The 26,747-nt window shown below is 48.6% G+C and overlaps 1 protein-coding gene across 2 annotated transcripts in view; it reads left to right on the forward strand.

Annotated features, from left to right (window-relative positions):
* The first annotated feature begins 1,890 nt into the window (after positions 1–1,890).
* The window catches only part of NPR3 (natriuretic peptide receptor 3), an 80,818-nt gene continuing 55,961 nt past the window's right edge, over positions 1,891–26,747 (forward strand). For both annotated transcript variants that reach the window (XM_038744148.1, XM_038744149.1), the window contains exons 1-2: positions 1,891–2,614; positions 22,489–22,611. In XM_038744148.1, the coding sequence (XP_038600076.1) occupies positions 1,891–2,614; positions 22,489–22,611 (847 nt within the window). The remainder of the gene's footprint in view (positions 2,615–22,488; positions 22,612–26,747) is intronic.

Here is a 26,747-nt window from a genome sequence, read left to right on the forward strand (position 1 = left end):
GATGTGCTGCAGCTTTAAGAAAAAGTCGTGGGGAGGGGGAGAGGGGCAGGGCAGGGGGGCGGGGAGGAGTCTAGCTGCAGGACTGTTAATGAGAGGCTACCCCCAGCCCCCCCCACCCGCTCGAAATACAAACCCGTCCTCGCCGCTCCATGTGTGGTAACAGGCGCCTGGGCTGCCGCCACGCTATTTAAACAGAGGCTATATATTAGGGGACAAGGGGGAGAATCAAATGAGATCAAACGGGCGGAGATGCGCCGTCTCTAACAAGCACTTGGACCCGTTGAACTTTTCTATTTTTTATTTTTCCCGCAAACACCTTTTCCACGCAACCTTTGCACGCCCCAAAAGAGGAAGCCATCTCCCAGCAACATATTATATATAGAGGAAGAGAGGGGGAGAAAGAGGGAGAGAGAAGGGGTGGAGAGAGAGAGAGAGAAGAGACGGGAGAGAGGGTGGGGGAGAGAGAAGAGAGAGACGAGAGAGAGAAGAGAGAAAAGAGAGGGAAGAGAGAGAGAAAGAAAGAGAGAGAATAGCACAGGAACATAGATATACAACCGGTGAATTATTTCTTTTTGCGGGGGAGAGAGAGAGAGAATAGCACAGGAACATAGACATACAACCGGTGAATTGTTTCTTTCTGGGGGGGGGGGGGGAGAGAGAATAGCACAGGAACATAGATATAGAACCGGTGAATTATTTCTTTTTGGGGGGGAAGAGAGGGAATAGCACAGGACCATAGATATAGAACCGGTGAATTATTTCTTTTTGGGGGGGAAGAGAGGGAGAGAGACTAGCCCAGGAATACAGATATAGAACCGGTGAATTGTTTCTTTTTGGGAGAGAGAGACAAGCACAGGAACATAGATATAGAACCGGTGAATTGTTTCTTTTTGGGGGGAGAGAGACTAGCACAGGGACATAGATATAGAACCGGTGAATTGTTTCTTTTTGGGAGACAGAGACGAGCACAGGAACATAGATATAGAACCGGTGAATTATTTCTTTTTTGGGGGGAGAGAGAGAGAGAGTAGCAGAGGGACATAGATATAGAACCGGTGGATTCTTTCTCTCTTTTTTTTTGGTGGGATTCGCACCAATTTGGGGGAACCCCGTCTTTAGAGAGGAGGGAGGCAGACTAGCACAGGGACATAGATCTAGAACCGGTGGATTCTTTCTGTCTTTTTTTCGGTGGGATTCGCACCAATTTGGGGGACCCCCGTCTTTAGAGAGGAGGGAGGCAGACTAGCACAGGGACATAGATCTAGAACCGGTGGATTCTTTCTGTCTTTTTTTCGGTGGGATTCGCACCAATCTGGGGGAACCCCGTCTTTAGAGAGGAGGGAGGGAGACTAGCACAGGGCCATAGCTATAGAACCGGTGGATTCTTTCTCTCTCTTTTTTTGGGTGGGATTCGCACCAAGTTGGGGGAACCCCATCTTTAGAGAGGAGGGAGGGAGACTAGCAGAGGGACATAGATCTAGAACCGGTGGATTCTTTCTGTCTTTTTTTGGGTGGGATTCGCACCAATCTGGGGGAACCCCGTCTTTAGAGAGGAGGGAGGGAGACTAGCAGAGGGACATAGATATAGAACCGGTGGATTCTTTCTGTCTTTTTTTGGGTGGGATTCGCACCAATCTGGGGGAACCCCGTCTTTAGGGAGGAGGGAAGGAGACTAGCACAGGGACATAGATATAGAACCGGTGGATTCTTTCTGTCTTTTTTTGGGTGGGATTCGCACCAAGTTGGGGGAACCCCGTCTTTAGAGAGGAGGGAGGGCAAGGGCGGGGGGGGGGGCCCGGGGGATTCCCGTTTTTTCGGGGAGCGTCGAGGGCAGGGGCAGGGAGCGTCCCGGGCCGAGGGGAGCGGAGGCAGCCGTCGGAGCCGAGCGCGATGCCCCCCTTCCTGCTGCTCAGCGTGTCGTCCTGCGCGGTGCTGAGCTGGGCGCTGCTGGGCAGCTGCGGGCCGGGGGCCCCGGGGGGCAAGGCCAAGGAGGAGGAGGAGGAGGAGGAGGAGGAGGAGGGGAGGCGGATCGACGCGCTGGTCCTGCTGCCCCGCGACGACGCGTACCTGTTCTCCCTGGGCCGGGTGCGGCCGGCCATCGAGTACGCCCTGCGGAGCGTGGAGGGCGCCGGCTACCGTTTCCAGGTGGCCTACGAGGACTCGGCCTGCGGCAACGGCGCCCTGTTCCGCCTGGTGGACCGGGTGGCGGCGGCCGGCGGGGCCAAGCCCGACCTGCTGCTGGGCCCCGTGTGCGAGTACGCGGCGGCGCCCGTGGCCCGGCTGGCGTCGCACTGGGACCTGCCCATGCTGTCGGCGGGCGCCCTGGCCGCCGGCTTCAGCCGCAAGGACGGCGAGTACTCGCACCTCACCCGCGTGGCCCCGTCCTACGCCAAGCTGGGCGAGATGCTGCTGGCCCTCTGCCGCCAGCACCAGTGGGCCGGCGCCAGCCTGGTCTACAGCGACGACAGGCTGGAGCGCAACTGCTTCTTCGCCCTGGAGGGCGTCCACCACGTCTTCCAGGAGCAGGGCCTGCGCACCTCCGCCTACGGCTTCGACGACAGCCGGGGCCTCGACGCCGACGACATCGTGCGCTACATCCAGGGCGGCGAGAGAGGTGAGCCGCACCCGGGGACGCCCCCCCCCCCGCCCCCCTCTGCCCCGTCCGTCGTCATCGTCGATCCTCTCTATTGAGCGCTTACTCTGTGCGGAGCACTGGACTGAGTGCTTGGGAAGTACAAGTTGGCAACACATAGAGACCCGTTCGGCAGCCGTCACTACACGTTGCCAACTTGTCCTTCCCAAGCGCTTAGTACAGTGCTCTGCACACAGTAAGCGCTCAATAGAGACGATTGACTGATTGATCGGTGAGATGGAGGTTTGGGGCCTGGGTACGGTCGTGCCGGGGAGAAGGGACCCACGGAAGGGCCTAGGGACCCATAGCCCGTCCATCGTAATCATCATCATCATCATCATCATCAATTGTATTTATTGAGAGCTTACTGTGTGCAGAGCACTGGACTAAGCGCTTGGGAAGTACAAATTGGCAACATATAGAGACCCGTCCAGCAGCCGGATCGATCGCTAGGGACCGTCTCTACACGTTGCCAACTTGTCCTTCCCAAGCGCTTAGTACAGTGCTCTGCGCACAGTAAGCGCTCTGCGCACAGTAAGCGCTCAATAGAGACGATTGATTGATTGACTGATCGGTGAGATGGAGGTTTGGGGCCTGGGCACGGTCGTGCCGGGGAGGAGGGACCCACGGAAGGGCCTAGGGATCCGTAGCCCGTCCATCATAATCATCATCATCAATCGTATTTATTGAGCGCTTACTGTGTGCAGAGCACTGGACTGAGTGCTTGGGAAGTACAAATTGGCAACATATAGAGACCCGTTCGGCAGCCGTCACTACACGTTGCCAACTTGTCCTTCCCGAGCGCTTAGTACGGTGCTCTGCACCCAGTGAGCGCTCGATAAATCCGATTGACTGATTGATCGGTGAGATGGAGGTTTGGGGCCTGGGCACGGTCGTGCCGGGGAGGAGGGACCCACGGAAGGGCCTAGGGATCCGTAGCCCGTCCATCGTAATCATCATCATCGTCAATCGTATTTCTTGAGCGCTTACTGTGTGCGGAGCACTGGACTAAGCGCTTGGGAAGGACAAATTGGCAACACATAGAGACCCGTTCGGCAGCCGGATCGATCGCCAGGGACCGTCTCTACACGTTGCCAACTTGTCCTTCCCGAGCGCTTAGTACGGTGCTCTGCACCCAGTGAGCGCTCGATAAATCAGATTGACTGATTGATTGGTGAGATGGAGGTTTGGGGCCTGGGCACGGTCGTGCCGGGGAGAAGGGACCCACGGAAGGACCTAGGGACCCATAGCCCGTCCATCGTAATCATCATCATCATCATCGTCAATCGTATTTCTTGAGCGCTTACTGTGTGCAGAGCACTGGACTAAGCGCTTGGGAAATACAAATTGGCAACATACAGAGACCCGTTCGGCAGCCGGATCGATCGCCAGGGACCGTCTCTACACGCTGCCAACTTGTCCTTCCCAAGCGCTTAGTACAGTGCTCTGCACCCAGTAAGTGCTCGATAAATCCGATTGATTGATTGATTGATTGATCGGTGAGATGGAGGTTTGGGGCCTGGGCACGGTCGTGCCGGGGACAAGGGACCCACGGAAGGGCCTAGGGATCCGTAGCCCGTCCATCGTAATCATCATCATCATCATCGTCAATTGTATTTATTGAGCGCTTACTGTGTGCAGAGCACTGGACTAAGCGCTTGGGAAGTACAAATTGGCAACATATAGAGACAGTCCCTACCCAACAGTGGGCTCACAGTCTAAAAGGGGGAGAGTCTAAAAGGGGGAGAGTCTAAAAGGGGTCTAAAAGGAGTCTAAAAGTCATCATCATCATCATCATAATAGTAACGGTCATGCCGGGGAGAAGGGACCCACGGAAGGGCCTAGGGATCCGTAGTCCGTCGATCATAAGCATCATCATCATCATAATAATAGTAACGGTCATGCCGGGCAGAAGGGACCCACGGAAGGGCCTAGGGATCCGTAGCCCGTCCATCGTAATCATAATCAGCACAATAATAATAGTAACGGTCATGCCGGGGAGAAGGGACCCACGGAAGGGCCTAGGGATCCATAGCCCGCCCATCGTAATCATCATCATCATCATAATAATAATAGTAACGGTCATTCCGGGGAGAAGGGACCCACGGAAGGGCCTAGGGATCCATAGCCCATCCATCGTAATCATCATCATTATCATAATAATAGTAATAATGGTATTTGTCAAGCGCTTACTATGTGCGAAGCACTATTCTAAGCGCTGGGGGGGATACGAGGTGATCAGCTTGTCCCAAGGGGGGCTCACAGCCTTCATCCCCATTTTACAGATGAGGGAAATGAGGCCCAGAGAAGTTAAGTGACTTGCCCAAAGTCACACAGCTGACAAGTGGCAGAGCTGGGATTTGAACCCACGACCTCTGACTCCAAAGCCCGGGCTCTTTCCACTGAGCCACTCTGCTTCTCTGATGATGATCATCATCATAATGGTATTTGTTAAGTGCTAACTATGTGCAAAGCACTATTCTAAGCCCTGGGGGGATACGAGGTGATCAGGTTGCCCCACGGGGGGCTCACAGTCTTCATCCCCATTTTACAGATGAGGTAACCCCTGCCCCCTGACTCCCAAGCCCGGGCTCTTTCCACGGAGCCACGCTGCTTCTCTATAATAATAATCATAATAATGGCATTTATAAAGCGCTTACTATGTGTGAAGCACTGTTCTAAGCGCTGGGGGTGATATGAGGTGATCAGGTTGTCCCACGGGGGGCTCACAGCCTTCATCCCCATTTTACAGATGAGGGAGCTGAGGCACGGAGAAGTGAAGTGGCTTGCCCAAGATCACACGGCTGACAAGTGGTGGATTAGGGATTCGAACCCATGACCTCTGACTCCCAAGCCTGTGCTCTTTCCACTGAGCCACGCTGCTTCTCCAATCATAGTAATGATCATTCATTCATTTAATCGTACTTATTGAGTGCTGACTGTGTGCGGAGCACTGGACTAAGCGCTTGGGAAGTACAAATCGGCAACAGATAGAGACGGTCCCTACGCAATAACGGGGCTCACAGTCTAGAAGGGGGCTCACAGTCTAGAAGGGGGGGAACAGTCACTTGTTAAGCTCTTACTATGTGCGAAGCACTGTTCTAAGCGCTAGGGGAGATACTAGGTGATCAGGTTGTCCCAAGGGGGGCTCACAGTCTTCATCCCCATTTTTCAGATGAAGTAACCTCTGACCTCTGACTGCCAAGCCCGGGCTTTTTCTATGGAGTCATGCTACTGCTCTATAATAATTATAATAATGGCATTTATTTAGCGCTTACTATGTGCAAAGCACTGTTCTAAGAGCTGGGGGGGATACAAGGTCATCATGTTGTCCCCTGTGGGGCTCACAGTCTTCATCCCCATTTTACAGATGTGATAACTGAGGCACAGAGAAGTTAAATGACTTACCCAAAGTCACACAGCTGACAAGTGGCAGAGCCGGGCTTAGAACCCCTGACCTCTGACTCCCAAGCCCGGGTTCTTTTCACGTAGCCACGCTGCTTCTCTGTAATAATCATAATAATGGCATTTATTAAGGGCTTACTATGTGCAAAGCACTGTTCTAAGCGCTGGGGAGGTTACAAGGTGATCAGGTTGTCCCACGAGGGGCTCACAGTCTTCATCCCCATTTTACAGATGAGGTAACTGAAGCACAGAGAAGTTACGTGACTTGCCCAAAGTCACACAGCTGACAATTGGTGGAGCCAGGATTTGAACCCATGACCTCTGACTCCCAAGTCCGGGCTCTTTTCACTGAGCCACACTGCTTCTACTACTACTATTACTAATGATGATGGTATTTGTTAAGCACTTACTATGTGCAAAGCACCGCTCTAAGCGCTGGGGAGGTTACAAGGTGATCAGGCTGTCCCACGGGGGGCTGACAGTCTTCATCCCCATTTTCCAGTTGAGAGAACTGAGGCCCAGAGAAGTGAGGTGACTTGCCCGAGGTCACACAGCAGACAAGCGGTGGAGCCGGGATTAGAACCCATGACCTCTGACTCCCGAGCCCGTGATCGTGTTGATTGAATGCTTACCGTGTTCAAAGCACTGGACTGAGCGCTTGGGAGAGTACAACATAATAAGTAGACGCATTCCCTGCCCACAATGAGCTTATAGGCTGTCTACTTCTTCTGTTCTGGTGTCTGTCTCCCCTCTTCTAGACTGTGAGCCCGTTGTTGGGTAGAGAACTGTCTCTATCTGTTGCCCAATTGTACTTTCCAAGCGCTTAGGACAGTGCTCTGCACACAGTAAGAGCGCAATAAATATGACTCAATAAATGCGCTTGGAAAGTACAATTGGACAACAGACAGAGACCATCAATACCTAACCACGGGCTCTCTCCCATCCTTCCTTCCCCTTCAGCGTGGCTTAGCGAGAAGCAGCGTGGCCTTTTTTTTATGGCGTTTATTAAGCGCTTACTATGTGCACAGCACTTTTCTAAGCTCTGGGGAGGTTACAAAGTGATCAGGTTGTCCCACGGGGGGCTCACAGTCTTAATCCCCATTTTACAGATGAGGGAACTGAGGCCCAGAGAAGTTAAGTCACTTGAACAAAGTCACACAGCTGACAATTGGCAGAGCAGGGATTTGAACCCATGACCTCTGACTCCCGGCTTTGTGGAAAGAGCCTGGGCTGGGGAGTTTTGGTTGGTGTCTGTCTCTCCCCCCGCTTCTGGACTGGGAGCCCGTTGTTGGGTAGGGAATTGTCTCTATCTGTTGCCCAATTGTACTTTCCAAGCGCTTAGGACAGTGCTCTGCACTCAGTAAGCGGTCAATACATACGACTGAATGAATGAATAAATCCCCTCTCTGCCACTTATCAGCTGGGTGACTTTGGACAAATCATTTGATAATAATAATGATAATAATAATAATAATAATAATAATAATAATAATAATGGTATTTGTTAAGTGCTTACTATGTGCCCAGCACTGTTCTAAGCGCTGGGGAAGATACAAGGTCATCAGTTTGTCCCAGGTGGGGCTCACAGTCTTCATCTCCATTTGACAGATGAGGGAACTGAGACGCAGAGAAGTGAAGTGACTTGCCCAAAGTCACCCAGTTGACAAGCGGCGGAGTCGGGATAAGAACCCATGACCTCTGACTTCCAAGCCCGGGCTCTTTCCACTAAGCCACGCTGCTTCACTTAACTTCTCTGTGCCCCAGTTACCCTATCTGTAAAATGGGGATGAAGACTGTGAGCCCCACGTGGGACAACCCGTTGACCTTGTATGTACTCCAGCGCTTAGAACAGTGCTTGGCACATAGTAAGTGCTTAACAAATGCCATCATCATCATCATCATCTTCCTCCCCCGTCGCCTCAACACCCGTTTCCCTCTATTCCTTCCCTTCAACCATCCGCCCTTATTCCCTCCCCTCCAGCTTTCATGGTTCCCATCCCCTCGGTCCCCTAATGCCCATCCTTCCCTGCAGCGTGGCTCAGTGGAAAGAGCCCGGGCTTGGGAGCCAGAGGTCATGAGTTCTAATCCCGGCTCTGCCACTTAGCTGTGTGACTTTGGGCAAGTCAATTCACTTCTCTGGGCCTCAATTCCCTCATCTGTAAAATGGGGATGAAGACTGTGAGCCCCACGTGGGACAACCTGATCACCTTGTATCCCCCCCACAGCGCTTAGAAGGGTGCTTCGCACATAGTAAGGGTTTAACAAATGCCATCATTATTATCTCCCTCCCCCCACCCGCATCCCTCCTGCTGCTCACCTCCTCCATCCCAGAGCCCTCATGGCTTGTATCCATCCTGGCGCTTACCAACCCTGGCTGGCACATAGTAAGCGCTTAACAAAAATCACAATTATTATTATTATTATTATCCTCCCCTTTCCTGCGTCTAACACTCTCTTCTTCTATTCCTATTCCTTCACCGCTCTCTATCGCTCCCCCGACTCCCATTCTCCCCGATTCTCTATTCCTCCATCCTCCTTCCCCCTCCAACCTCTGTCTGTCACCCCCTGGCCCTCCATCCCTCCCCTACTTCCTCGCCTCCCTCCTATTCCTTCCATCCCTCCCTCCATCCCTTACCTATGGCCAAGTGGCAAGGGCACGCGTTTGGGGGATCAGAGGACGTGGGTTCTAATCCGGGCTCCGCCACCACTTATCTGCTGTGTGACCTTGGGCAAGTCACTTTACTGCTCTTTGCCTCAGTTACCTGATCCGTAAAATAGGGATTACGACGCTGGTGGGTAGGGACCGTCTCTGTATGTTGCCAACTTGTACTTCCCAAGCGCTTAGTACAGTGCTCTGCACACAGTAAGCGCTCAATAAATACGATTGAATGAAATGACTGGGAGCCCCAGGTGGGACAGGGAATGTGTCCAACCTGATTATCTTGTATGTACTCCAGTGCTTAGATCAGTGCTAGGCACCTAGTAAGTGCTTAACAAATAGCATCACTACCTCGCCTCCCTCCTATTCCCTCCTCCCAGTCCTGGGGAAGAAAGGTTTCTCCGGTCCCACGGTGGGGTGGAGGGGAGGCGAAGAGGGATTTGTGTTTTGTGTTTCTAACAATTCCCTGGTGTCGGTGTATCCCTGCCTTCCATCCCCCGGGCAGCTGTGGGATCTCTGGTTTGGGGGAGGCAGAGAAGGGAATGAGGAAAGGGGGCCTTGGGCTTGATTTGTACCATGTTCTTTTAGACTGTGAGCCCACTGTTGGGTAGGGACTGTCTCTATATGTTGCCAACTTGTACTTCCCAAGCGCTTAGTACAGTGCTCTGCACACAGTAAGCGCTCAATAAATATGCTTGATGATGATGATGTTCTACTACAACTCCCCTTCTCCACCCCCCACCCCTCCACACACACATTCACACAACGTTTTCCTCCTCCACGCCCCCTTCCCGTCCGCTGGAAGGCAACGTGTAGTGGAAACCTCATCAGGAGATGAGGAGATGAAACCTCATCTCAGATCTTGAGCAAGTCGGTTCACGTTTCTGAGCCTATGTTTCATTCAATTCATTCAATCGTATTTATTGAGCGCTTCCTGTGTGCAAAGCGCTGGACTAAGCGCTTAATAATGATGATATTTGTTAAGCGCTTACTATGTGCGAAGCCCTGTTCTAAGCGCTGGGGTGGATACAAGGTGATCAGGTTGTCCCACCTGGGGCTCACAGTCTTAATCCCCATTTTCCACTGAGGCACAGAGAAGTCAAGTGACTTGCCCAAAGTCACACAGCTGACAAGTGGCGAAGCCGGGATTAGAACCCACGACCCCTGACTCCCAAGCCCGGGCTCTTTCCACTGAGCCACGCTGTTTTCTTACCCGTAGTATGACTCTCCCTATTTCCCAGGGATGACGAGAGGATTAAAAACGAGTGCTGATAAAAGCTATCAACCTATCCACCTTCCCTAGCCCCGAATCGCGCTAGAGCTCCAAAATCTTTTGGGGTTTTTTTTTTTTTTAGAGTTTTGTTCTCCTTCATGTATGGTCCCCAACTCCCCCGCCCCCCCCCCCCCAAAAAAAAGTCATCTTTAAAATCCCATTTCTAAATTGGCTCCCACCGCTGTCCCGGAACGCCGTATAATAATAATAATAATGATAATAATAGCAATAATAATAATAATGTTGGTATTTGTTAAGCGCTTACTCTGTGCCAAGCGCTGTTCTAAGCGCTGGGGTAGATACAAGGTAATCAGGTTGTTTTATGTGGGGCTCACAGTCTTCATCCCCATTTTACAGATGAGGTAACTGAGGCCCAAAGAAGTTAAATGACTTGCCCAAAGTCACCCAGTTGACAAGTGGCGAGGTCAGGATTAGAACCCACGACCACTGACCCCCAAGCCCGTGCTCCTTCCACAAAGCCACGCTGCGGGAGCCGAGCCTCCTTAGCCGGGATTCCTGCACGTGCTTCCCTGCAATCCAGGCTCGCGTGGCTCAATAGAAAAAGCCCGGGCTTGGGAATCAGAGGTCATGAGTTCAAAACCCGCTCCTCCAATTGTCAGCTGTGTGACTTTAGGCAAGTCACTTCACTTCTCTGGGCCTCAGTTACCTCATCTGTAAAATGGGGATTATGACTATGAGCCCCCCGTGGGACAACCTGATCACCTTGTAACCTCCCCAGCGCTTAGAACAGTGCTTTGCACATAGTAAGCGCTAAACAAATGCCATTATTATTATTATTATTTTTATTATTATTATTCCTGCCCCGCCCCACGCGCATCCCCTTCTCCAACGCGTCCCGCGAGGAGGAATTTGGCGGGAATGGGGGTGGGGGTGGGAGGAGACATGCGGGACCCCTGAACTGTCAGGGGAGTGTATTAGCCAGTTTCTACGCAGCGTGGCTTAGTGTCAAGAGCCCGGGATTCAGAGTCAGAAGACTTAATAATGATGATGATGATGATGATAATAATAATAATAATAACAACAATAATGTTGGTATTTGTCAAGCGCTTACTATGGTCCAAAAACTGTTCTGAGAGCTGGGGTGGATACAGGGTAATCGGGTTGTCCCACGTGGGGCTCACAGTCTTAACCCCCATTTTACAGATGAAGGAACTGAGGCACAGAGAAGTGAAGTGACTTTCCCAAAGTCACACAGCTGACATGTGAGGAAGTCGGGATTAGGACCCATGACCTCTGACTCCCAAGCCCCTGCTCTTACCACTGAACCGCGCTGCTTCTCTAGACTTGGGGTCTAAATCCGCCTCCTCCACTTGTCTGCTGTGTGACCCTGAGCAAGCCACTTCATCATCATCATCATCATCATCAATCGTATTTATTGAGCGCTTACTGTGTGCAGAGCACTGTACTAAGCGCTTGGGAAGTACAAGTTGGCAACATATAGAGACAGTCCCTACCCAACAGTGGGCTCACAGTCTTCACTTCTCTGGGCCTCAGTTCCCTCATCTGGAAAATGGGGATGAAGACTGCGAGCCCCACGTGGGACAACTTGATTACCTTGTATCTACCCCGGCGCTTAGAACAGTGCTTGGCACATAGTAAGCGCTTAACAAATACCGTTATTATTATTATTACTATTATTATTCCTCATCCTCCGTCCCCCAGGGAAGGGGGCGAATTGCGCAGTCTGTCCTGGCTGTGGGCCTCGAGTGGGAAAGGGGACCGACCGTTTAGGGAAAGGTGTTACACCTCGCGTGGGGCAAGGAGGCCCTGGGTGAGCCCCATGTGGGTCAAATGCTCTGTCCGATCATCTTGCATCTGCCCCAGCGTTTAGGGCAATGCTTGGCCTGTGAACCCTTCACAAAGACCACCATTATTACTCTGCTGGTTATAATAATAATAATAATGACATTTGTTAAGGGCTTACTATGTGCAAAGCACTGTTCTAAGCGCTGCGGAAGATACAAGGTGATCAGGTTGTCCCACGGGGGGCTCACAGTCATAATCCCCATTTTACAGATGAGGTAACTGAGGCCCAGAGAAGTTAAGTGACTTGCCCAAAGTCACCCAGCTGACAAGTGGCGGGGCCAGAATTAGAACCCACGACCTCTGACTCCCAAGCCCGTGCTCTTTCCACGGAGCCACGCTGCTTCTGATCCCGGCTCTACCCCTTGTCTGCTATGTGACCTTGGGCAAGTCACTTCACTTCTCTAGGCCTCTGTGACCTCACCTGTAAAATGGGGATTGACAGGGAGCCCCAAGTCGGACAACCTGATTACCTTGTTTCTACTCCAGCGCTTAGAACAGTGCTTGTCCCTTAGTAAGCGCTTAATAACTACCGCTATTATTATTATTGTTATTATTACTATTATTATTGCTGCACAGCACCATAGGGATTCGGAGCAGGTGTGGACTGGGGCAGGGGTACAGGGGTGGAGGGTAGAATAAATAATTATATTTATTTTATTTTGTTAATATGTTTTGTTTTGTTCTCTGTCTCCCCCTTCTAGACTGTGAGCCCACTGTTGGGTAGGGACTGTCTCTACATGTTGCCAACTTGTACTTCCCAAGCGCTTAGTACAGTGCTCTGCACACAGTAAGCGCTCAATAAACATGATTGATTGATTGATTAATCGATTGATTGAGGGGGGCCACACCCCTGAGTAGGAGAGCGGGAGAAAGAGCCCGCAAGGAGAGAAAAGCTGTCTCCCTGGGTCATTCCCGCCTACTAGATATTGAAGTGTGTCTAGTGTCCCTTCTCCCACTTCCGCAAAAACGTTGGACCGAAGGGGAGATGGAGTTTGTGCTTCTCGCCTGGAAGCAGAAGCAGCGTGGCTCAGTGGAAAGAGCCCGGGCTTTGGAGTCAGAGGTCATGGGTTCAAATTCTGCCTCCGCCAACTGTCAGCTGTGTGACTTTGGGAAAGTCACTCAACTTCTCTGGGCCTCAGTTCCCTCATCTGGAAAATGGGGATGAAGACTGGGAGCACCCCGTGGGGCAACCTGATCCCCTTGTAACCTCCCCAGCGCTTAGAGCAGTGCTTTGCACATAGTAAGCGCTTAATAAATGCCATAAAAAGCATGGGCCTTCATTCCTTCCCTCTCCCGCTCCTCCTGCCCCCGTGCCCTGAACCTCCCACCGCCCACCAACCATCTCCCTCCCAGTCCCCCACCCGCCCGCCAGTGGAGCCAGAAATACCCCCGGAGAAAGGGGATGTAGCGTGGAAAAAGGGGCGCCACTAGGCCAGGGCATTCGCCCACATGCCCACATAATAATAATAACAACGATGGTATTTATTAAGCGCTTACTATGTGCCAGGCACTGTTCTAAGCGCTGGGGTAGATACGGAGTAATCAAGTTGTCCCATATGGGGCTCACACTTTTAATCCCTGTTTTACAGATGTCGTAAGTGAGGCACAGAGAAGTGAGGTGGCTTGCCCAAGGTCACACGGCAGAGTAGTAGCGGAGCCGGGATTAGAACCCACGTCCTCTGACTCCCAAATCCGTGCTCTTGCCCCTAAGCCACGCTGCCCACATGTCCACATGTCTCTGGGGCAGGGGCTGGGGGGCAATGGGACGATGGGCTGAGGGCTGGGGGTTCGGGGGGTGGGGCGCTGGAGGGATGGAGAAGCAGCGTGAGAAGCAGCGTGGCTCAGTGGAAGGAGCCCGGGCTTGGCAGTCAGAAGTCATGGGTTCAAATCCTGCCTCCGCCAACTGTCACCTGTGTGACTTTGGGCAAGTCACTTCGCTTCTCTGGGCCTTAGTTCCCTCATCTGTCAAATGGGGATGAAGACTGTGAGCCCCCCGTGGGACAACCTGATCACCTTATAACCTCCCCAGCGCCTAGAACAGTGTTTTGCACATAGTAAGCGCTTAATAAATGCCATCATCATTGTTATGATTATTATGGAGAGGTGGATGATAGAGAGGGATGGAGGGACGGATGAGCAGGGGGGACTGAAGGGATGGATGAGCAGGGGTGATGAAGGGATGCATGGGCGGGGGGGATGGAAGGACGGATGGGCGGGGGGATGCAGGGATGGATGGGCAGAGGGGATGGACGGTTGGATGGGTAGGGGAGATGGAAGAATGGATGGGCGGGGGGTTGGAGAGATGGATGGGCGGGAGGGATGAAGGGATGGATGGGCGGAAGGGATGGAGGGATGGATGGGCAGGGGGGATGGAGGGATGGATGGGGGGGATGGAGGGTTGGATGGGGGGGATGGAGGGATGGATGGGCCTAGGGGATGGACAGTTGGATGTGCACGGGGGAATGAAGGACTGGATGGGCGGGGGGGATGGAAGGATGGATGGGCAGGGGGGATGGAGGGATGGATGGGAAGGGGGATGGAGGGATGTACGAGAAGAGGGGATGGAGGGATGGAAGGGCGGGGGGATGGAGGGATGGAAGGGTGGGGGGATGCAGGGATGGATGAACGGGGGGATGCAGGGATGGATGAGCGGGGGGATGCAGGGATAGATGGGTGGGGGGACGGAGGGATTGCTGGGCAGAAGGGATGGACGGTTGGATGGGCAGGGAGGGATGGAGGCATGGATGGGCAGGGGGGATGGAGGGATGGATGGGCGGGGGCTATGGCCTGGAGGATGGACTTGCGGAGGAGTGGGGGCGCTGAAAGATGGGGTGAGGGTTGGGGGCTGAAAGCTCAGAACCCGTATCTAGGCTGGGGGAAGGCAGTAGAGAATGGGGAAGGGTTTGGGGAGACGTTTGGCTTGGGTTTGGGCTTGGGACCACGGCTTGGGAGTCAGAGGTAGTGAGCTCTAATCCCGGCCCCACCACTTGTCAACTGGGTGACTTTGGACAAGTCATTTCACTTCTCTGTGCCTCAGTTACTTCATCTGTAAAACGGGGATTAAGACTGTGAGCCTCACGTGGGACAACCTGATAACATTGTATCTATCCCAGTGCTTAGAACAGTGCTTGGCACATAGTAAGCGCTTAGCAAATACCATCATCATCATTATTATCATTATTATTACACTCAGGTGGTGCAGACGTGGCGAGGCGCGCGGATGGGATTTCCCTGGGTCTTCTGTCTTTGGGGGGCGGAGATGGGGAAGAGGGGGAGAGAGTGAGCCAAGTGACTGACTCCCAGGGCCCGGATGGGGCTACTCCCCACAGGAGCCTCACAAAGGGATGCTAATAATAATAAGAATAATGGTATTTGTTAAGCGCTTACTATGTGCCAAGCACTGTTCTAAGCGCTGGTGGGGATGCAAGGTGATCAGGTTGTCCCACGTGGGGCTCCCAGTCTTAATTCCCATTTTACAGATGAGGTAACTGAGGCACGGAGAAGTTAAGTGACTTGCCCAAAGTCACACAGCTGACAAGTGGCGGAGCCGGGATTAGCACCCATGACCTCTGACTCCCAAGCCCGTGCTCTTTCTATTGAGCCACGCTGCTAAGGATGCCTGTCTACTTGTTTTGTCTTGTTTTGTTGTCTGTCTCCCCCTTCTAGACTGTGAGCCCGTGGTTGGGTAGGGACTGTCTCCATCGGTTGCCGAATTGTACTTTCCAAGCGCTTAGTTTAGTGCTCTGCACACAGTAAGCGCTCAATAAATACGATTGAATGAAGGGGAGAAAAGGCTCTTGGCGGAGACAGAAAAGAGGGAAAGAAGACATTGCCGACTGATGGGAGCTGTCTTCTCCCACCCAGGATTATTTCAGAGCGTGTAACTCCGACAGCCTGGGCCTGTGTATTCCCGCGGGGTTTTTCCTCCCACTTGAATCTTTAGCTGGGGAGAAAGGACAGTTGATTACAAAGCCACTGCTCTGAGAAGTAAACGTTGGCATCGGGGTGGTGCATTGCCCCTGGAAAGCCCCCTATATAATGGATTTGTCTGCAAGACTTTGCATGGCAGGAGCCCCCTCTCCCCACCTCCCCGCAGGAGAGTTTAAGTGAAGACACATTTGTTTAACCCAGATTTAACGCTTAACCTTCAAAATCAGCGCGGAACCTCCTTCCTCATCCTCTTTCGGGGGGTGGGGATAGCGTTGGGTGGGGGGATGTGTGATTCATTCCCTCTGGCCTCAAAAGATTCAAAAAGAGAGAGGCGGTGTGCTCACACATTGGGGGTGCTATCTTGCACATCTGAGTGGCACCTGTTAAAACATTGTTATATATTAATCTGATTTTTAAAAAAACTCTGAGAGATACTCCTCTCCACACCATCCTATTTAATTCAGATTTGGGATCGAGAGAGAGGCTGATAAGTTTTACCGTAGCTAGTTGGTCTCTGCTCTAGCCTGCATGATTTCAACAAATGAACTGTGTTCAGAGCTCTCAGATAAAGCAATTCTTCTTTTAGACCGTTTATGGAGGATGATTGCCTAAATAGCAAAATCATCAGGGAAGCTTTCAGGAATTCGTGACTCTTACAAGTCTCCAGGAATACCCCCCACCCCTTTTTTTCAGAACAACAGCTTGGAAAAAATTGCCTTTGAATTAAAACTGTATCTTGGAGTAATTTTCATCATTGAAAACTACAAATTACATATGAATAGCCTTAACTTGTTACCGATTGCATTGCCTCCCCTTCTGAGGATGATAGGCACTCCAGTGCCTTTTAAAGAAACTTATTTAACATAAAACTGGTATTGTAGATATCTGAATCTCCAAAAGAGCAAAGAACTAATGTTAAAGTTCATTCTGTACAATGAAAACTAGGACCTGTGTCAAATGAAAAAAAAAAAGTTTGATTTGTAAAGTGTTAGCTTTTAAAATCAGAAAACATACTCAGGTGAGTGCATTTAGATTTTTACAGTAAAACAAAATAAAAATACATTTTTCGACAAGGAAACCGAAACATATATGGTTTGCTTTTTTAAGCTACTTTAGGGGGCTCAGTTTTTTTCTTTTTTTACACATGGTTAAACCTGCACATTTATTAGCATAAAGTTAAAAAAAATCCCTTAGATTATTAGTGTAAGTTATTAAGCATTGCATACATGCTAACTGTAGAACAGAGGCTAAATTTTCTAATCATCAGGATTGGAGTCAGGAGATATATTTTTATTTATTTATTTATTTTTTAGAATTAGCCTGAGGGGTTTCAAATCTCTTGTCTACATCAATGCGTATTAAATGTAAGTAAAATTACTCACATTAAAATGGACATTGCAAAATTTGCCAGCTTGTACTGCAGCTCAAAGAGGCTGCTTGTTCACTCTAAAAGAAAAACTGATTATTTGCAAAACACTGGGGAATTTAGGGGTTTCTAACAATTAATTTACCAAAATACCGGGATTTTTTAATGGGTTTTTTTTTTAGCCAGCCGTCTAGAGTGTCCACATAGAAACATGATGTTCATCATTTATTTTGAAAATAGTATGCCTCTTGGGAAATAATATCACATAACCTGTTTTCTTTTTTCCTGAATGCAAGTTGTAAGGACTTTATTATAACTGAGATTTATGCTGATAAGAACATGAGACTCCACAGCTTGAAGAACAAGCCCAAACAGTTTCATGTTTATAGTAATAATCAGAGCATGATCAGTAAACATTTGAGAACAGAATTTTCCTTTTATCGCATAGACACGTTTACTTTTGCTGTGAAACCTGTCACAAACGATCACCCATGCAATAGAAAAAGTTCACCTGGAGAATTTATTCTTCAAATAAATAACTTAAAAATCTTGGGGAATACTTAAAAAGAAGTTATTTGAGGAAAGGATTACCTGTTGGAGACAATTCCTATGAATTTAAGAGGGCAGATATACATCTTCTAACAGTAATGACTGCACTTAGCGATACTTCATAATACTGCTAAATTCCCTGTATTTTCAGATTATTGTGAAATTTACTGCTTAATGGGGGAAGTGAAGAGTAGGAGGACATATCTAAAATCTAGATTATGTGAAAATGCCATGAAGTACAATCCCAGATTCCACTCGAAAAGACTAAAAATTTACAACACACTAACTTTTGACTATATAATGTTTGGAGCTAGTGTCTAGACATATCAGGTCTGCCCTAACGGCTCTCCTGTGCTTATACTTTTCCTAAACTCTCCTTAAGAAGAGATTCCATAGCCTCTATTCATAAATCATCAGTATCACAACCTTTACCACCAAAAACATTTCCATTATGTCTAACCTCAGTCCCTCTTGCTGCAGTTAAATTCCATTCCACCTTGTTCCATCCTCTGGGAAGGAGAGTTTGCCTAATCCCCACATAGAACTGTGTACAGATTTTCCAGTCAGCTCTTGATTTTCCAGGTTAATAGGAGGTGGAGATAACTTGGATAATGAATATCCCCAAACCCCCACTTTAGCTAGAAGTGTCGACTTTCTTACTTGTTTAGTCCCCTCTCCCTTCTCCTACCCAGCCCAGATTTGGCACTGACACCTCTAAGTGTGGTATTTAGATTTGCAGGACTAAGTCTCCCTCATCCATGGCTCCTGTCTCCAAATCCCACAGCTTTTAAGCAGCAACTGCGTTCAGAGGGGAATGTGATGGATCTGTGGTGGTTTGGGATGGTGGTGGTAGTTGAAGGGGTGTCAGGGTGACCCAGAGATTCTCTATAGGTTTGGGCCAAATTGAGCAGACTTCAGCAAAATAGTGCCCGTGTAGTTTAGATCACTCAGTAAATCCTGCGGAATTCAGCCACAGTACCTGCATGCAGGGAGACAGAAGGCCTTTTCCCAGCAAAGTGCTGCTCATAGGCCAAAATAAATCCTTGCCCGACTACACTACGAGTTTTGCTCACTCACCAGGACTCAAGTATCCCGTTTTGGCCAGCATAGAACACAGGGTTGAGAAACTTTGCCTTTGTTGGCTGGGTGTCAGCTTGCTGGCCCAGTTGCCCAGTTGGTGTTCCTGTTGGGTGGTGTTTAATGTTGTTCAGATCTGGTTTAAAGGCTACTGTTTTCCTCCTTGTTTCACTGCCCTCCATCTTGGCCTCTGGGTGAAAAGTGAGCGGGCAGTTTCAGAAGAGGCCAAGGAAAGTGATTTTATTTTTAAATAAAGTGGACTTGTTGGACAGTTTAGCATGGGAGAGAGGTGGCTTTTGTGAGGAGGCATTTTGGGGTGGAACCTGCTGGGAGAACCATTAAGAGAAGTAAAGCTCCTCAGTGGAATGGAACAGATGAGTCCCAGCGCTTAGAACAGTGCTTTGCACATAGTAAGCATTTAATTAATGGCCATTATTATTATTATTACTTGTCCCATGAATCAACCATGGAAACTTTCAGGAATCTAACTGGGCCAGTTTTTTTCTTTTTTTAATGGTACTTGTTAAGTGTTGACTATGTGCCAGGCACTATATTAAGCACTTGGTTAGACACAAGCTAATCAGGTTGGACACAGTCCATGTTCCATGTGAAAAATCAAAATCTCAATCCCCATTTTGCAGATGAGCTAACTGAGGCACAGAGGAGTGAAGTGATTTGCCCAAGGTCACACAGCAGAAAAGTGGCGGAGGCAGTATTAGAACCCAGGTCCTTCTGATCCCCAGGCCCGTGCTCTATCCACTAGGCCATGTTACTTCTCAAGGTGGTCACTTTCACACCTTTGGCTTCCCTGGGGCAGAGAAAAATTTGCCTTCCCCTTCCATTCTGTACCATGTCATTACAGTACGCTGCATTGTACACATGACATTCTGAATGATATCATTGTTTTCCACTGCATTTTTTTCAATGGTATTTGCTAAGTGTTGACTATATGCCAGGCACTGTACTGAGCACTAGGGGAGATACAAGCTAATCAGTTGGACACAATCCATGTCCCGCATGAAAATCACAATCTCAATCCCCATTTTACAGATGAGGTAACTGAAATATTGTGTTCCATCGCATGCAGTGACCTTATGAGGAAATCCTTGTGAACCCCTGAGCCTAGAGAGTTTTTCCAGACTTCTCTTGTTGGTCTAGAGCCCTGGCATTCTCCTCCCAGATCCCTACTCCCATGGCACTCCCTCCAAGGGGCTGGACACTTTCAAAGTTGTAATTGCTGTTACCACCTCCCTGCCGTGCACCCTTGGGATGGTTGTCTTACTTGCTGTCTGAAATCAGCCCTGGTCTGACCCCAGTGACTGGCAAGGGGCAGCTCTACTTGCTTTTAGAATGTTGTACAAGATCAGCTGGTCCAAAATATCCATTATGGGAGCTGGGGGAAAAGAAGTAGTGTAGATGAGAAGTTATACATGGCCTTCTGTGGTACTTTAGGATGTAGAGATCAACACACTACTATTTAACTACTCGCCTGGCCACATATTCATCCTTCATTCTCTTCTTCCTCTTCTGTCTTTGTGACTGTCTTCCCCATTAGGTTGTAAACTCCTTGAGGGCAAGGATTGTATGTTCTACCTCTGTTATACTCTCCCAAGCACCTACTACTGTGTTCTGCTAACAGTAAGCACTCAGTATAAATTCTTGTTAAGCCTCCTCCTACCTCACATATGTATTTGCCTTTGTCCTCTCTTCCTCATTCCTACATATTTAGGACTCTGCTCAGGACTGTTCCTAAGGATTTAGCATGTGTCATACCCTCATCATGGCTGTTAATCAGTCCATGAATAATCAAGTTGGTTAAATCTAGTTGTGAAGAACTTGGAAATTTGGTGTAATTCAGCCATCCTCCCTCAGTCATAGACCCATCCTCAACTCCTTGAAGTTTTTACTCATGTTTCAAGCCCCTTTTCTTGGTAATCAAACACTTTTCTAATAGGAAATGTCAAGGAAGTGACATGACATGAAATTAAGATGTTCTATATAATAAATATCTCTGGGAATCTAGTAATTGTTCAGCTGGTGTGGTAGCTTTTTGGCATGGTCAGCCTTATATTTTTATTAGAACTTTCAGCAGTCATGCTCTTTGAGAGCACCTACACATTTCCCAGGGCTGTCACCCATTATAACACATGGCTGTTACATCCACAGTTCCTGCCTTTCTTTCATAGACTAATTATCTTGTTCTCTAGGGACCCAATCAACTGGAAAATGGCAATTTGGAATCCCCCTTTCCCCCCCGGTCCCCAGTCAACACACACACACAAACACAAACACAGGGACAACCTTAACTCCAACTGATCCTTTGTGGAAAAGTATATCTTATTGGAGTGCAGCTCTCCTACAGTAAATGCTATAGTATTTACATAAACTCCCTGTCATCTGCGTAGTGAACAGCTTCAAATCATCATGGGAGTTAGGCTTGGGAGTCAGAGGACTGGGTTCTAATCCAGACTCTGCTTCTTGTCTGTTGTGTGACCTTCGGTAAGTCACAACTTTTCTGTGCCTCACTTCCCTCATCTGCAAAACGGGGATTTAATATCTGTTCTCCCTCCTACCTAGACTGGGAGCCCAATGTGGGAACCTGATTACCTTGCATCTACCCAATACATACTAGACTGCAAGCATTTAACAAATAACATTATTAGCAGAGTATCATTATCATTATTATCATCACAGCTCTGCCTCCCACACTGATGTCTGATTTTCCACTAATCGGTTCTGCAAATTTTCTTGGGAGTGCAAGCAAGAGCTAAGCTCACTGTACTGTAGGCTTCTAGAGGCTCTCAGAGGGAACTTACTTCAGTCCTGTAAGTTACCATGTAAAATCCCCTTCTATCTACATATATTTGCTATTTATTTATTTATATTAATGTCTGTCTCCCCTTCTAGACTGGGAGCTCCCCTTCTAGACTGGGAACTCGTTGTGGGCAGGAATGTGACAGTTTGTTGTCATATTGTACTCTCCCAAGCATTTAGTACAGTGCTTTGCACACGGTAAGTGCTCAATAAATACGATTGAATGAATGAGAATGTAGGATGAGACCTTGAACCTTCTTAGCCAATTGTATAGAAGAGCCTAAGAATTACATTGAAAAATGCTTGCAACTTGCAACATTCTTTGTGTCTTTCTCAAATAGAACCATCTTGTTTCAAATAATAATAATAACTTTGGTATTTGTCAAGAATCTACTATGTGGTAACATTGTTCTAAGCTCTGGGATAGATACAAGATAATTAGGTCAAACACAGTCACTGTCCTACATGGAATTCAACAATGCTTTGTGTTTCTTCTGCCTATTTAATTAAATGAAAAAGGAACAAAGCCTCCGTGTTCCTTAAATATATCAAATGTTTTTTTAATTTTTTTTTATGGCATTTGTTAAGCACTTACTAGGTGCAAAGCACTGTTCTAAGCGCTGGGGGGGATACAAGGTGATCAAGTTGTCCCACGGGGGGCTCACAGTCTTAGTCCCCATTTTCCAGATGAGGGAACTGAGGCTCAGAGAAGTTAAGTGACTTGCTCAAAGTCAAACAGCTGACGAGTGGTGGAGCTGGGATTCGAACCCATGACCTCTGACTCCAAAGCCCGGGCTCTTTCCACTGAGCCACGCTGTTTCTGTGCTTAAATTATATCTCTGTGCTTAAAAGCAGAGGACAAGCCCAGTTTGTTATGTCTGATCTGTGGCCAAAAATTTATTGCTGAAATTCTCAAAATCAATGTCTAATGTTTCATTTCCATTTTCCTCTCCCAGTGGTGATAATGTGCGCCAACAGTGACACTATCAGAAGCATCATGCTAACTGCACATCGACAAGGAATGACCAACGGGGACTACGCTTTCTTCAATATTGAACTCTTCAACAGTTCTTCATATGGTAATGGCGTTTCTTCTTTCCCTTGGACTAGTAAAAGCCATGTTGCAAATAGGAAAAAACTTACATTTTTTTCTTTAAAATTAATTTTTACTTTCCCTAGCATTCTTATTTTTCCCTGGCCAACTACTCAGTTTGAGAAAGAACACAAAATGGAACTAGGGAGTAATGCTTTAGAGCCGTTGAGAAGACTTCTTACGTTGGAAAGGGGCATGAGAGGGGTTATTTAGTCTAAGGTATAACTTTTTCTTTAATTCCTCATCAACTCCTGTGCCCATTGCTACTCTTTTAGGCCAAACGTGAACTCCCTCCTGAAGTTCCAAGTGTCCCCATCTACCCAACTACTTTGAAACCATCAAGAATTAGCTCCCCTAAGGCTCCCCTTCATCCCACCAACATCGATCTCTCATCAGGATATCTCCTGCCTTCTTTTAAAATTTACCCCCTCTGCCTGTGCCTCTGACTTCAACCCATCTCATCTTCTAAAAACATTCGCATCCACTCTTCTTCCCTCGCTGACTGGTGCTATCTTTGACCTCTCACACTTTAATTGCTCCTTCTGTTCTGCCTCCAAACATGCTCCTATCTCCCCTATACTAAAAGAGTTCACTGAATCCCACTGCATCCTTCAGCTATCGTCCCATCTCCCTGCTCTTCTGCCCATCCAGACTCCTCTAGTGGGTTGTATTGATCCATCTGCTGCCTCCACTTCTTCTCCAACGCCCTTCCTGACCCCCTACAATCTGGTTTCTGGCCCTGTTGCCCTTCTCCATGGTCACCACTGACCTCCTCCTTGCCAAATCTAACAGGCTCTACTGTATACCAGTCATTGTTGGCCTCAGTTCATTTATTCATTCATTCAATCGTATTTATTGAGCACTTACTGTGTGCAGAACACTGTACTAAGCGCTTGGGAAGTACAAAGTGGCATCGTTTAGAGATGGTCCCTACCCAACAACGGGCTCACAATCTTGAAGTTGTCTTGGCACCGTGGGCCTTTCTCTTCTCCTAGAAATAACTATGTACCTTTGGCTTTACCTCATTTTTCTCTTGCTCCTCTAGATATCCCCTTGTCCCCTCTTCTCCTGTATCCTTTTTCTGTGTTCCCTTCTGTACTCTTGTTACATTCACTCCTTCGGGGACCTTGTCCACTCCCATGGCTTTAGCTATCATTGTGGGCAGGGAATATGTCTACTTATTCTACTGTACCGTACTCTCCCAAGTGCTTAGTACAGTGCTCTGCACAGAGTAAGTGCTCAATAAATACCATTGACTGATTTATGTAGATGTCTTCTTACTCTAGCTCACTAATCCCATCCACTCACTTCCTCTGCAATCTTTCATTTTCTCTTGCCTCTAAGATATCTCCACGTGGCCCATCAGTACCTTAATCTCAACACTTATATTCAGTTAATAATAATGAAAGTGGTGGTATTTAAGTGCATATTATGTGCCAAGCACTGTACTAAGAGCTGGGGGCTAACAGTAACTTATTTTAATGTCTCCCTTGCTAGACTGCAAGCTTCTTGAGTGTAGGGATTGTGTTCACTTATTCTAGTGAGAAGCAGCATAGTTTAGTGGAAAGAGCATGGGCTTGGGAGTCAGAGGTCGTGGGTTCTAATCCCGGCTCCGCCACTTGTCTGCTGTGTGACTGGGCAAGTCACTTAACTTCTCTGTGCCTCGGTTACCTCATCTGTAAAATGGGGATTAATAATAATAATAATAATGATGATGGCATTTGTTAAGCGCTTACTATGTGCAAAGCACTGTTCTAAGCGCTGGGGGGATACAATGTGATCAAGTTGTCCCACATCATCATCATCATCAATCGTATTTATTGAGCGCTTACTATGTGCAGAGCACTGTACTAAGCGCTTGGGAAGTACAAATTGGCAACATATAGAGACAGTCCCTACCCAACAGTGGGCTTACAGTCTAAAAGGGGGAGACAGAGAACAAAACCAAACATACTAACAAAATAGAATAGATATGTACAAGTAAAATAAATAAATAAATAAATAGAGTAATAAATATGTACAAACATATATACATATATACAGGTGCTGTGGGGAAGGGAAGGAGGTAAGATGGAGGGGATGGAGAGGGGGACGAGGGGGAGAGGAAGGAAGGGGCTCAGTCTGGGAAGTCCTCCTGGGGTAGGTGAGCTCTCAGTAGGGCCTTGAAGGGAGGAAGAGAGCTAGCTTGGCGGATGGACAGAGGGAGGGCGTTCCAGGCCCGGGGGATGATGTGGGCCGGGGGTCGATGGCGGGACAGGCGAGAACGAGGTACGGTGAGGAGATTAGCGGCGGAGGAGCGGAGGGTGCGGGGTGGGCTGTAGAAGGAGAGAAGGGAGGTGAGGTAGGAGGGGGCGAGGTGATGGACAGCCTTGAAGCCCAGGGTGAGGAGTTTCTGCCTGATGCGCAGATTGATTAGTACCCACTGGAGATTGTTGAGGAGGGGAGTAATATGCCCAGAGCATTTCTGGACAAAGATAATCCGGGCAGCAGCATGAAGTATGGATTGAAGTGGAGAGAGACATGAGGATGGGAGATCAGAGAGAAGGCTGATGCAGTAGTCCAGACGGGATAGGATGAGAGCTTGAACGAGCAGGGTAGCGGTATGGATGGAGAGGAAAGGGCGGATCTTGGCAATGTTGTGGAGCTGAGACCGGCAGGTTTTGGTGGCGGCTTGGATGTGAGGGGTGAATGAGAGAGCGGAGTCGAGGATGACACCAAGGATGCGGGCTTGTGAGACGGGAAGGATGGTAGTGCTGTCAACAGAGATGGGAAAGTCAGGGAGAGGGCAAGGTTTGGGAGGGAAGACAAGGAGTTCAGTCTTCAACATGTTGAGCTTTAGGTGGCGGGCAGACATCCAGATGGAGATGTCCTGAAGGCAGGAGGAGATGCGAGCCTGGAGAGAGGGGGAGAGAGCAGGGGCAGAGATGTAGATCTGGGTGTCATCAGCGTAGAGATGATAGTTGAAGCCGTGGGAGCGAATGAGGTCACCAAGGGAGTGCGTGTAGATCGAGAACAGAAGGGGACCAAGCACTGAACCTTGGGGCTGAACCACATGGGGCTCATAGTCTTAATCCCCATTTTTACAGATGAGGTAACTGAGGCTCAGAGTAGTTAAGTGACTTGCCCAAGGTCACACAGCAGACTTGTGGTGGAGCCAGGATTCGAACCCATGACCTCCGACTCCAAAGGCCGTGCTCTTTCCATTGAGCCATGCTGCTTCTCTATTAAGACTGTGAGAACCCACGTGGGTCAACCTGATTACCTTGCATCTACCCCAGCACTTTGAACAGTGCTTGGCACTTAGTAACAATTTAACAAATACCATCGTTATTATTATTATTACTCTAGTGTACTCTCCCAAGTGCTGACTACAGTGCTCCTAACAAAGTGCTCAGTAAGTACCATGGATTGATTAATTGAATATCTCTAAACCTGAACTTATCTTCATCCCAAATCATTTTCTCCACCTAGCCTTTGCATCTCTATTGACAATAGTACCATCCTTCCAGTCACCTGCAACCTTAATATTAGGCTTGACTCCTCTGTCTCTCTTAAACCTCATATTTACTCAGTGACTAAATTCTTTCAGTTTTTCCTCCACAGCAGATCTGGGATCTGCCCCTATCTCTGCATCCATATAGTCACCATCTTGGTCCAGGCGTTTGTCATATTAAAAAATTAGATTAGTATATTAGTCTCCTCCTTGGGCGCCTTGCTTCTAGTTTTTCCTGTCTCCAGTCTATATTTCTCTCTATCGCCCAGATCACTTTGCTCAAATACTGTTCTTCCCAAATTTTCCAATTCTGCAACATCCTTCAAAGATTAACCCTTCCTCTCCTGATCTTTGACTTTAATATACTTTATCAGCTCCTTCTCTCTTATCTGCTATTTCCTTCCACTCTCAAACTAACCTGTTCACTGGGCCTTACTCTCAACTCTTTGGCTTTTGACCACTTGCTCTTAGCTTCCCCTCCCTCCCACCTACTGAAATTCCCTTCCTGTTCAAAACCAGAAGGCCACAACTCTCCCCATCTCCAAAACCCTTCTGAAGTCCTACCTCCTCCACGAAGCCTTCCCTGATTGATTTCTCTTCTCTCCAGGTCATATCCTCTAAACTACTGT

Source organism: Tachyglossus aculeatus, chromosome 3 (genome assembly GCF_015852505.1).
Source record: "Tachyglossus aculeatus isolate mTacAcu1 chromosome 3, mTacAcu1.pri, whole genome shotgun sequence".
NCBI lineage: Eukaryota > Metazoa > Chordata > Mammalia > Monotremata > Tachyglossidae > Tachyglossus > Tachyglossus aculeatus.